We start from the raw sequence: 12,492 nt of genomic DNA, 5'->3' as shown, positions 1-12,492 counted from the left end.
ATGTTCATGTTGTGTACTGCTACTCAATATGTAATAGAACTGATTTGTTTCAGTACAAAAAATGCGTGATTTCATAAGATGTAGCTATGAACTCAACTGAAAAAACTTGTGAAAAGATATCTTTCTGGTGGGTGAATAGTGGAGCTCTGCAGCCACCTAGTGGTAAATGTATTTATTTATTTTTTAAAACTGGATTTTCCAAAAGATGTGCAAAAATCTTACACCTAAACCATGTGAAATGACCCATGTTATCCCCATGAATTAAAGTTAGAAATGTGGGTCTTTTATGAAGTGAATTTATTTTTTTATTTTTTTTCGACCAATTTTTTTATTTATTTATTAATTTATATATATTTACAAAATATGATTAAACCACTGAAAACTGCACAAATGTCAAGTAAAAACTTTAATAAACAGAAAAAAAAAAAATATATATATATATATATATATATATATATATATATATATATATATATTTTTTTTTTTTTTTTTTTTTTTGGAACTATTATTTTGTTACAAAATTGCATTTTGTTCCCGGCGCGAAAAAGGACCCCCAAATACTCCGAGTGTGATTTGAAAACGAGGACCGCATAAGGGTTAAAGATAGCTTTCGTCCTCTATGTACTATATTACACTTGTGGGGTAAAGATAGATTTTATATATAAACATTGTAAGTCAAATATAGTTATGGGCTGACTCTAGTGAAAACACATTTTACAGTACAACATAATTTAGATCAGTAGTTTGCAAACTTTTTGACTTCAAGGGCCACCCAAGCAGTATTCAAATGTCCAATGACTTTTCTGGTTTTTCTTGATTTACTTGTTAAGAACTGTAGTTATAAAAATATGTTTACACATTATTTCTTCCTGATCTTGCTTGGTGTAACTAAAACACGTATATTCATTATAAAATGTGCTGAAACTTAATTTACATGACCTTTCTAGAAATAAAAAAAAATCACACACTTTTTAAATTAAACTACCTCATATATGCCATTTTTCCAAGTTGTGAAAAGAAAATGTGATTAATTTGAATAGGAGAATTAAGATAAGAAATTAATGGCTTATTTTGTTGCCCCTTTGGAAGTGCTGAGGCCCCCTGACTTAAATGACATATGAAATAAAAGATCATAAGGTTGCATTTCAAGCCAAAAGAATATGTACTTCTGTTTCAAAGTTGATGCATGGAAGATTGTGTTTAGTTATCACACTTTTCACTCCAGTAAATATTTTCTTACCTTAAATAGTTGCTACAGAAAAGCAAAAGAATGTTTCAATAGATTTAAAAAAAAATGTGTAAGACACACTTGGACCCTACAGCAGGGGATGTTATTACACTATTGAGTAAGTAACTTGACACAATGGGTAGCTACTGTTTATTGACACTGTTTTGAAAAGAATAGTTCTAAGATTACTTCATACGTCTTTAATATTTTTTGGACATATGAAATACTATGTATCCACAACATTGAAGTATTGAATGGATGTTTAACTAATTTAATTGGCAAAATAATTATAAAGCATATTACATAAGTAAAAAAGAACTGGTATTTAATAATTCAAGTAAGTGAAGCAGTTACCACTGTGTATGTTTTTGTCTTTAGAAAGCAACTCCTGACATGCATCAGTTCTTGAGTGAACTGAAAAAGCGAGTGAAAGTCGGGGTGGTCGGAGGATCAGACTTGGACAAAATTAAAGAGCAGTTGGGTGATGATGGTATGTATAACGATTAAGAAAATCAGTTTAAATACATGCACAATAATATCCAGTGTATTCAAAGTGTTTATGAGTACTTAAAATGTTTAATTTCCTTTACAGTTATTGATAGAGTGGATTATGTGTTTGCTGAGAACGGTTTGGTAGCATACAGGTTTGGGCAGCTGCACTCTATACAGGTAATTTTAAATTCTCAGTTTGCAATTAAATAAGCGCACAAACTCTAGCAAATTATATTAGTTGCTTTTCTATGTTCATATTTTTTATTTACTTATTTTTTAAATCAGAATATTCAGGCATACTTGGGAGAGGAGGTTTTACAGGATTTCATCAATTTCTGCCTCAATTACCTTTCAAAGATAAAACTGCCCAAGAAAAGGTAAGGATATCACAACCTATTGACTAGTTGCTTGGGGGAAACATATTTTCCTGCTTTACTTAAATCTTAACTGAAACTTATAGTTTTTATAAATAATTTACATTATACATTGGTACAGATTTACATTTTGGTAAAGAATTTACATTGGTAAAGAATTCATAAAGTTAAGAATTTAAAAAAAAGAAGAAATTCATACTTTTATTTAGTAAAAATAGCACATTAAATTTCTTTAATATATACATGCATAAATTGAAAAAAATTACACAGTACAAAAACAATATGTACACAAAAACATTTATGCTGGATGTGATTAATAATGATTAATCGCTGCCCAGCACTATTTTAAAATAGAACAAAAAGTAAGTGTAATTAAGTGCAATAACTTTTGAATATCTATATGTATGCCATTTTCTTGCAACCTTAATACTTATGGTTTTTTTTACCTTATTTCAGAGGCACATTTATTGAATTCCGTAACGGAATGCTGAATGTCTCTCCAGTTGGTCGAAGCTGCAGCCAAGAGGAAAGAATTGAATTCTTTGAACTTGATAAGGTAATTTTAAGTATTTATCAACACATGTCATTGTCTTTTCAAAGGATGTCATTAAAGGTTGACTGACTTTTTTGTTAATGTTCTTGTTATGCAGAAGGAGAAAATCAGAGAAAAGTTTGTTTCCGTTTTAAGAGAGGAGTTTGCTGGGAAAGGACTAGCTTTCTCCATTGGTTCGTAACGTTTTATGTACAGTAGATGCAGTTGTGTGGCCAATTAAATGTTTGTGTATTGTACATATAAACCTATACATAATGTATTCATATGTATGTTTTTATTTTGCAGGTGGGCAGATCAGCTTTGATGTGTTTCCAGAGGGCTGGGATAAGCGATATTGTCTGGGAATTGTAGAGAAAGACTCATACAAACACATCCATTTCTTTGGAGACAAAACAATGCCTGTAAGCCTAATTGTGATACAGTCTTGACTAGTAGTAGCATTTGTGTATTCATGCACACGTGCTGTTGCATAAAAGTCACAGACTTGCTTAAATTAAACCGTTTTGTGATGTTTTTTTAAACAGGGTGGAAATGATTATGAAATCTTTGTAGACCCCAGAACAATCGGTCATGAGGTCAAATCACCTGAGGACACACAGAGGATCTGCAAAGAGCTCTTCTTCAAGTGATAAACCTCTGCTATCCTGAATGAAGACTAAAACCACCATGAACTTTGAAATTATGAATAGAAGTCTCACTTGACATGTCGACGCCATTATTGTGTATTTCAATGGTTGTACCTCAAGACAAGTACTGGATAAACCTGTACATACAGTTCATGTGTACGTATTCATTTTATACATAATCTGATACATTATTTACAGGTTTAAGGAACTGACTGGTGCTAGTGTCATTACGTCTGAACCTCTGTGCCTTAAAGGTTGTATCAGCGATTTCTAGCCTAAAACATAAAGTGTCAATTTCAGCTGACCTTTCTTCACGATCCGCTCGCTGCCTGCCCCATAAATTGTCTGTGAAAAAACCGCGTCTCTCTGGTCAGCCTAGGGTCCGAGATATGCCAAAAAAAACAATCGGCGCTATCGACTATTCCACAGATAAACAAACAGTGTTCCAGCCAATCAGCGTCAGGGGTTTGGTGTTGTGGACTTTCCTACTGGTGCAGGGATGTGAGGGAGGCGGAGCGAAAGTCCACAACACCAAACCCCTGACGCTGATTGGTTGGAACACTGTTGATCTGTGGAAAGGTTGGTAGTGCCGATTGTTTTTTTGGCATATCTCGGACCCTAGGCTGACCAGAGAGACGCGTTTTTTTCACAGACAATTTATGGGGCAAGCAGCGAGCGGATCGTGAAGAAAGGTCAGCTGAATTTGACACTTTATGTTTCAGGCTAGAAATCGCTGATACAACCTTTAAATCATGTCAATACTGGAAATATACACTATAAACTTATTTTGTTATGAAACAAGATATCGTGCAGTTACGACAGGATGGGTTTCAAAAAATGTTACTGGATATGTTATGTTAAAGATTTTTGTTTTACAGTGGTGAAAGTGATTAAAAAAGACTGATGTGGGCTGGACTAACTAAAATTAACGGTGGAGGTGCGAGAGTTTAGGTTATAAGTAGAAGTTAAAAAGACATCAGTACAAAGGACTTTTGTTAAATTATAACTTGATCAATTTTTGCTCAAATTAAACTGACTTAAAGGAGAAGTTCACTTCCAGAACAAAAATGTACAGATAATTTACTCACCCCCTTGTCATCCATGTTCATGTCTTTCTTTCTTCAGCCGTAAAAGAAATAGTTTTTTTTATAAGGAAAAATTTTAGGAATGTTCTCCATATAATGGACTTCTATGGTGCCCGCGAGTTTGAACTTCCAAAATGCAGCTTCAAAGGGCTCTAAACGATCCCTGCTTAGGAAGAAGGGTCTTATCTAGCGAAACAATTATGATTTATATACCTTTTAACCTCAAACACACGTCTTGTCTAACTCTGTGTGAACACTGTGTATTCCAGTTCATGACAGTTAGGGTATGTTGAAAAACTGCCATCTCATTTTCTCCTCCAACTTCAAAATCGTCCTACATCACTGTTTTACTTTTTTTTTTGTAAAGGCCGTTTGACACTCTTTGCCCGTTCACTTTGTAAACACTGGGTCTGTACGTCTGCAGTAATGTAGGACAATTTTGAAGTTGGAGGAGAAAATAAGATGGGAGTTTTTCAACATACCCTAACTGTCTTGAATCGGAATACACAGAGTTCATGCAGAGCTAGACAAGACAAGCATTTGAGATATATAAATTGCATATTTAAATAACCAATTGTTTCGCTAAATAAGACCATTACCATTACATGGAGAAAAATCTTAAAATGTTTACCTCAAACACATAATTTCTTTACGACTGAAGAAAGAAAGACATGAACTTGAATCATCTTGGATGACAAGGGGGTTCTGGAAATGAACTTTTTTTGTTCTGAAAGTGAACTTCTCCTTTAATAGTTTGTTTCCTGACAACAAAACCAATGATTATTTGTTGACAGTGTAAATCTACCTGCTGAAGTAAAATAAGTGAATGAAATGCTGTACAATAAACAGGAAATAAATTCTGACTGGATATGATAATGCTGCACTCAACCATAAGAAAGAGTACTGTACATATTCTGGGCTAAATGCATAAAATGTGTAAAAAATAATAAAGAGGTTCTTATTTTTATCAGCAACACATTTGAAGATAAAATTGCAATTCTCAATGTTTGTAATATCCTACTCACATGCACATTTTAGATTTACAAATAAAAGTATTTACTAAACTGATATTTTCTGTTGTTTTTATGTTACTAATTGCTTTTTAAAAACAAAAAAAAAGAATATTTTTATTTGGAAAATATTACGTATTTTAAGTATAAAAAGTGTTTGATTTGCTATTTAAACTATGTATTAAATAACCACAAATGTTGCTTTTCCAAAAATATATTTCATGGTTTGTACAATATTATTGTTTAAAATGTATGACTGCATTTTTACCTGAAACAACACTTAATCTATACAAGTCCATATCAAACCTAAAATGATACAATGCATATCCCAGTTTGTGATACACAAGACCATATTACCTGACCAAGCCAAACATGTGACTACAAGTTCAAACCAAAACTTTTGAAGATCATCTAATATAAAATATAACAAAAACAGTTTGTTCTCATCCCAAGAGGAAGCTGAGTAGTCCAAAAGTCCTGTATTGCTGGTTAACGAATGGGCCGGTATGGAAAGGCCATGGCAGCGGGATGGAAGGCGTGTGGAGAGAGAGAAGGGTGTGCGGCGTGGGCTGTTAGAGGGCGATGTGGGGAGAGCGCTGGGTGTGTGGGGTGTGGTGACAGTACGGGGTGTGGGCTGTGTGGGGAGGGGAGGGCGGACTGGTGCGGGCTGTGGGGAGAAAGAGCGGAGGGCCGACCCGGGTGGATGTGTGGGTACATGTTTGGCTGGAACGGTCCGCTGTGAGGTGGAGGCTGCACTACGGGACCGGACATCACAAGCTGTAACAGACTGCAAGAAAACAAAGTGTTAATACACAATGCTCACAAATTAACAAAAATGGATTTTGACTGATGTGGGTTTCTGAATGGTTGATGGAGATACGCATATACCAGAGTTAAGTAAGTCAGTGAGTTTTTTTTTTTTTTTTTTTTTTGAGAAAGAGAAATTAATACTTTTATTCATCAAGGACGCATTAGACTACATTGTTACAAACATTTCAACTAAATATTAATCAGCACAATCATTTCAATTGTGATAACTAAATAAATGATATAAATTATAATAATACTTATTGGAATATAAATATACTTACATTTTAAAATATATTAAAATAGACAACTAATTTTATATAACACACACACACACACACACACATATACACGGTTCAGGATAAAAAGTAATTAGTTGATAAGTTTTTTATAATCATTTATATTTTTTATATAAATATAAGATATTGAAATATATTTCTAAATATATTTTTAAATTGAACCATACATAAATATATTACAAATAATACACACACACACACACACATGCATATATAGTTAATTTTAAAATCTATAACAATAGAAAATGTTATATTTACATAAAAATATATTTATACAAAAACATTCTCAACTATATAAAATTTTATATTGTTTTATGAATTATAAATATATATTACAAATAATACATATACATACATATAAATAATGCATATTACATTATAAATAGAAAAATAGAAAATTTTGTATTGATATAAAAATAACATATATAAAAAATAAATAAATAAATATTTATATATATATATATATATATATATATAAATATAAATACAGATATATAAAATACATATTAAAATATACATAAAGTTCATTTTAAAATTACAATAGAAATTTTTAAATATAAAATATATATATAAAATATAAATAATTATATAAAAATATTGTGGACCAGTTATTTTTATCCTGAACCATATATATATATTTTTTTTTTTTTAGATAAAATACATTTGACATTATTATATAAATTTATAAATTTATTTATATGTTTTTATACTTTAATATTTAAATTATTAATGTTAATCAACCAAGCGAAAGTTTGTTCATTGAATTTTTTCGACTTTTGGAGTAGGGATGCACCGATCCGGATCGGCCGATCCGCTTGCGCGTTTTGTCAGTAAAGCCGGTTCTGTAATCAGCGGTAAATGCCGTCAGGTGCGTGATTCCACGTTGAGCCATATATACTACACACAGCCGTTGTTCACAGACAAGATGCGCAAATCCATGTTCATTATCAGTGTGAATGTGCGCAGCTCGTCGGTAAACAGCGGCTGTGTGTAGTATATATGGCTCAACGTGAAATCACGCACCTGATGGCATTTACCGCTGATTACAGAACCGGCTTTACTGACAAAACGCGCAAGCAAGATCGGCCGATCCGGATCGGTGCATCCCTATTTTGGAGCTTTGGTGTTGCCGACTTTACATTTAATCGACCAACCAAGCAGGCCCATGCTAATTTCAAAATGGTCACAAATCATTCAATCATTTTAATATTAAAATCTGCATGAACAGGTTTCATGTTCCACATTATCAGTGACTCACTTGTTGTGGGGAAGTCTGGAGCACAAAGTCCGCAGGTCCTCTAAAAGAAAAAAAAAAAAAAAACAGGAAGTGACATCACTGAAATGCTGCTCTTTTCATATCAAAACCCAAACAGGCCATTATGAAGTAAGCATCACTCACCTCTGGCACACAGAAGAGCTCCTGTTGCCATGGCGACCTGAAGAGCTTGCGCCAGCCTATCCAGTGCCAGCTGAATATGATTGGCAACAGGGAGGGGCGTGAGCTTCTCGCACAGACGGCTGACTTCCTCTACGAGCGCGGCAACAGACTCCACAGGAAGCACAGCTAGCCGACCAATCAAATTCTGTTCTGTCAGGTGGACCTGCAAGAGTTCAAATAAAAACACATTATATATTCTAATACTGAGTGGAATCCTTAAAACACCACAAAGTTCAAGAAATACAACACCTGCAGCATGAGAAAGACTTGAAGAACACTCAGGTGCAGTTTAGAGTAGAGCTCCTCATATGCTGTCCCTTTTTCACTTTCTCCATGGCCATTGGTCAAAGCTAACTTCCGGCCTCTCTGATAGGCTAACGGAGCTTTCACACACCACCGGAGCAGACCCAAAAGAGGCGTGATCTCAAGACAGCCTAATGGCAGGCTGGAGTTGAGAGGTGTGTTGATGAAGGTGAGGAGCAGCAGTCTGGGATCGTCTGTGATCCAACCAACCAGCATCTCCAAGAGTGCAGGGGGCGGAATCAACTCATCTACAAGCAACAATAATAAATATATTATATATAACTTTGAATATATATATATTACACTGTCGTTCAAAAGTTTGGGACCAGTAAGATTTTTAATGTTTTTTTAAAGAATAAAGAATTATCCTATGCTCATTACGTCTATATTTATCTGGATCAAAAATACAGAAAAAACAGTGATAATGTGAAATATTATTACGGATTAAAATAATGGTTTTCTATGTGAATATATTTTAAAATATAATTAATTTATGTGATACAAAACTAAATTTTCATCAGCCATTACTCCAGTCTTCAGTGTCACATGATCCTTCAGAAATCATTCTAATATGCTGATTTATTACTTTTATTATGAATTTTGGAAACAGTTGTGCTGCTTAATATTTTTTTTGAAACCTGTGATTCTGAAATAATATTTCACAATATTACTGTTTTCGTTTTTTTTATTAAATAAACACAGCCTTGATGACCTTAAGAAACTTTTTTTTAAACATTAAAGATCATACTAAATTAGTATTAAAGATTCCAAACTTTTGAATGGCAGTGTATACATATCTTACTTTATATTATATTCAATATTTATATACATTTTATATTTTTTAAGAAAATTAAATTCGTTAAAGGAACTTATATTAAAACATTAAAAATATTTAACTTAATATCATAATAACAATATTTTATACGTTTAATATTTTATAACATGCAACATGCAAAAAAAAAAAAACTTGGTACCTGAGGAGAAGTCATAGAGAGCTGTTATTGCAGTGATGAGCTGACAGCAAAAGCGAGGACTGGCTGAACAGATGTTTTGCAGGGTAGAGATGGCACACGGCACCAGTGTGCAGTAATCATCCATTAGCACCTGAGCCAAACGGACACACCATGCAGAGTGTGTGCGCTACAAAAGAAAAAAAAATTATACACATCATAAGAGTTTACAAAGCTTTCAGGTCACATTTAAACCCGTAGAACCTTCATTCATCTTCGGAACACAAATTAAGATATTTTCGATATAATCCAAGTGCTCTCTGACCCTGCGTAGTCTGCAACACAACTACCACATTCAAGGCCCAGAAAGGTAGTAAGGACATCATTAAAATAGTCCATGTGACATCAGTGGTTCAACCTTTATGTTTTGAAGCTACAAAAATACTTCACTTTATGCAACAACTTCTCTTCTGTGTCAGTCACGAGAGTATCACAATATATGCGTGCGCATTTCTCTTTGTTTTCTCTTCGCCTTAAACTTTTCAGTTGTATTGCTGTCTATGCAGGGTCAGAAAGCTCTCGGATTTCATCAAAAATATCTTAATTTGTGTTTCGAAGATGAACAAAGGTCTTAAAGGTTTGGAACGACATGAGGGTGAGTAATTAACGACAGAATTTTTATTTTTGGGTGAATTAATTATTTAACATGCTCTAGAGAAATCATAAAATAACATTAAAACTCAAGGTTATTATGACACAAAATGAAAGCAAACTAATATCACACACCTGTAGCCAGGCGGCTGCACACTCTAGTATGGGCACCCGACACACGGCTATCGCCATAGAAACTAGCTTCCCAAGCATGGCCATGCGGCTCTCATCAGCCTTGTTGCCTTGGAGACTAAAGAGGGCGGAGAAAATGATCTGTCGGATTGCGTCCTTGCTTTGCTCCTGGAAATAACTGCACATGATCTCCAGCAGCTGCAATTCTTGAACGCAGCTCATCCTCTGAGTCAAAACATAGGTCAAATCAGCATATTAGAATGAGTAAAGATGCTGAAAATTCAGCTTTGCAGACATAAATTAGAAATAGAAAACAATTATTTAAATTTTTTTAGTCAAACCAAACCATACACCTGGTTCCTCACCTTAGGCTGGATATTTCTGTCTTTAGGGACATGAAAGATGAACTCCTCCACCAGCTCCACCGTGCTCTTCTCCAGTCCAGGTGTGGGGCCAGTGGAGCTCTGCAGAGCACTGCCCAGTGAGATGTCCAGATGATACAGAACCTCTTTAGCTGCGCTCAGCGGATCACGCCGCAGCAATGCATGCCGAATATCACTCATCTCTGCTGTGGAGGAGAAACTACAACATCAAATACAAATGTCAGCCAAACTGTGCAAATGAGAAATACGAAAGACATTAAAATCATTAATATTAGACGAACCAAAATATGTAATTTAATGTATTATTTCTAAAAATGCATCATGAAAATACCATGATTTTTGGACCTGCATCATGATAAAACCATTATTTTTGGAAAAGCATCATGATAATACCATGTTTTTTGGACATGCATCATGATAATACCATGATTTTTGAACATGCAACATGATAATACCATGATTTTTGGACATGCATCATGATATTACCATGATTTTTGGATCTGCATCATGATAATACCATGATTTTTGGACATGCACCATTATAAAACCATGATTTTTGGACATGATCGTGATAATACCATGATTTTTGGACATGCATCATGATATTACCATGATTTTTGGATCTGCATCATGATATTACCATGATTTTTGGACATGCACCATTATAATACCATGATTTTTGGAACTGCATCATAATAATACCATGATTTGTGGAAAAGCATCATGATAATACCATGATTTTTGGACCTGCATCATGATAATACCATGATTTTTGAACATGCATCATGATAATACCATGATTTTTGGATATGATCGTGATAATACCATGATTTTTGGACATGCATCATGATAATACCATGATTTTTGAACATGCACCATTATAATACCATGATTTTTGGAACTGCATCATAATAATACCATGATTTGTGGAAAAGCATCATGATAATACCATGATTTTTGGACCTGCATCATGATAATACCATGATTTTTGAACATGCATCATGATAATACCATGATTTTTGGATATGATCGTGATAATACCATGATTTTTGGACATGCATCATGATAATACCATGTTTTTTTGACATGCATCATGATAATACCATGTTTTTTGGACATCCATCCTGATAATACCATGTTTTTGGACAAGCATCATGGTAATACCGTGTTTCTTTTGCACATACATCATGATAATACCTTGATTTTTGGATAATACCATGTTTCTTGGACAAGCATCATGGTAATACCATGTTTTTGGACATGCATCATGATAATACCATGTTTTTTGACATGCATCATGATAATACCATGTTTTTTTGCACATACATCATGATAATACCGCCATTTTTGCACATGCTTCATGACAATACCATATTTTTTGGACATGCATCATGGTAATACCATGTTTTTTGGACATGCATCATGGTAATACCATGTTTTTCTTGCACATACATCATGATAATACCTCGATTTTTAGACATGCATCATGAAAATGCCTTGATTGTTGGACTTGTATCAAGATAATACCATGTTTTTTGGAAATTCATTATGGTAAGAGCATTGGATTCTTGCCATTAAGCATGTTTTTGAGGTAATACTAGAGTAAACCATGGTATATTTGTCTTTCCTAGCGTTTATCTCGTGGTACTACCTTATACTATCACTGTACTAATACCACACTATTTTGTTGTAAGGCGTGTCATATGAAAACAGTGATAAAGAGAAGCTCTGAATATAATGTTTCGCTATAATAACTAACTAATAGGGTCATATTAGAATACCTGGTATTGAATTCTGAGTGGGTTAATCGAAAACTGTCACAAATAAGCAACAATAAGTGATTATTCTCATTGGTGACACACATTGTTTAAAGCGATGCAGTTACACTGCGCGATTGCAGCATTACCGGTTTCTTTAAATGTTAAACGTTTCCTCGGTTCACACTAAATATATATTCATACTTACAACACCCTTACCTGGGTTAATGACTGGACTCGTTACATTAGCTTCTCTCAATCTGCAAATGTATATATCCCATAACTGACAATGTGAAAGTTGTTCATCACAAAATAACTACGGACACCCGCAGAGGACATAGTAGACTCGGTTGCTTGAGGAAAAGCGCGGCTGATCAGCGCCTCCTGCGAACTGGAGATAGGCC

At 34.1% G+C, this 12,492-nt stretch overlaps 2 protein-coding genes across 3 annotated transcripts; one reads left to right on the top strand and one right to left on the bottom strand.

The window, feature by feature from the left end:
- The first annotated feature begins 1,610 nt into the window (after positions 1–1,610).
- Positions 1,611–3,421, top strand: pmm2 (phosphomannomutase 2). Its single transcript, XM_073841964.1, has 7 exons — positions 1,611–1,718; positions 1,821–1,897; positions 2,006–2,097; positions 2,551–2,650; positions 2,745–2,820; positions 2,933–3,048; positions 3,172–3,421. The coding sequence occupies exons 1-7, from the start codon at positions 1,622–1,624 to the stop codon at positions 3,274–3,276; spliced, it is 663 nt and encodes a 220-aa protein (XP_073698065.1). The 5' UTR covers positions 1,611–1,621; the 3' UTR covers positions 3,277–3,421.
- A 2,144-nt stretch (positions 3,422–5,565) lies between these two features.
- On the bottom strand, positions 5,566–12,434 carry ints15 (integrator complex subunit 15). 2 transcript variants are annotated; one of them, XM_073841962.1, is made up of 8 exons: positions 12,308–12,384; positions 10,314–10,516; positions 9,952–10,173; positions 9,190–9,355; positions 8,162–8,463; positions 7,874–8,075; positions 7,733–7,772; positions 5,566–6,155 (listed from the first exon to the last, which is right to left on the bottom strand). In XM_073841962.1, exons 2-8 carry the CDS (start codon positions 10,509–10,511, stop codon positions 5,858–5,860), a joined length of 1,428 nt encoding a protein of 475 aa, XP_073698063.1. In that variant the 5' UTR covers positions 10,512–10,516; positions 12,308–12,384; the 3' UTR covers positions 5,566–5,857. The 2 variants fall into 2 exon arrangements, with proteins under 2 accessions (XP_073698063.1, XP_073698062.1); XM_073841961.1 differs by having other exon boundaries at positions 5,567–6,155; positions 10,314–10,530; positions 12,308–12,434.
- Positions 12,435–12,492: the final 58 nt, after the last annotated feature.

This window comes from Garra rufa, chromosome 6, assembly GCF_049309525.1.
Source record: "Garra rufa chromosome 6, GarRuf1.0, whole genome shotgun sequence".
In the NCBI taxonomy this organism is placed as follows: Eukaryota; Metazoa; Chordata; class Actinopteri; order Cypriniformes; family Cyprinidae; genus Garra; species Garra rufa.
The sequence above is the reverse complement of the archived record's forward strand: the minus strand, read 5'-3'. Positions and strand labels throughout refer to the sequence as shown.

Coding starts and splice junctions, on each gene's coding strand:
- pmm2 (XM_073841964.1), top strand. CDS start 1,622: ATGCATCAGTTCTTGAGTGAACTGAAAAAGCGAGTGAAAGTCGGGGTG. Junction 2,098..2,550: donor ATAAAACTGCCCAAGAAAAG/GTAAGGATATCA, acceptor ACCTTATTTCAG/AGGCACATTTATTGAATTCC. Junction 2,821..2,932: donor AGGACTAGCTTTCTCCATTG/GTTCGTAACGTT, acceptor TTTATTTTGCAG/GTGGGCAGATCAGCTTTGAT.
- ints15 (XM_073841961.1), bottom strand. CDS start 10,511: ATGAGTGATATTCGGCATGCATTGCTGCGGCGTGATCCGCTGAGCGCA. Junction 9,356..9,951: donor GTGCAGCCGCCTGGCTACAG/GTGTGTGATATT, acceptor TTTCTTTTGTAG/CGCACACACTCTGCATGGTG. Junction 6,156..7,732: donor TCCAGACTTCCCCACAACAA/GTGAGTCACTGA, acceptor GTTTTCTTGCAG/TCTGTTACAGCTTGTGATGT.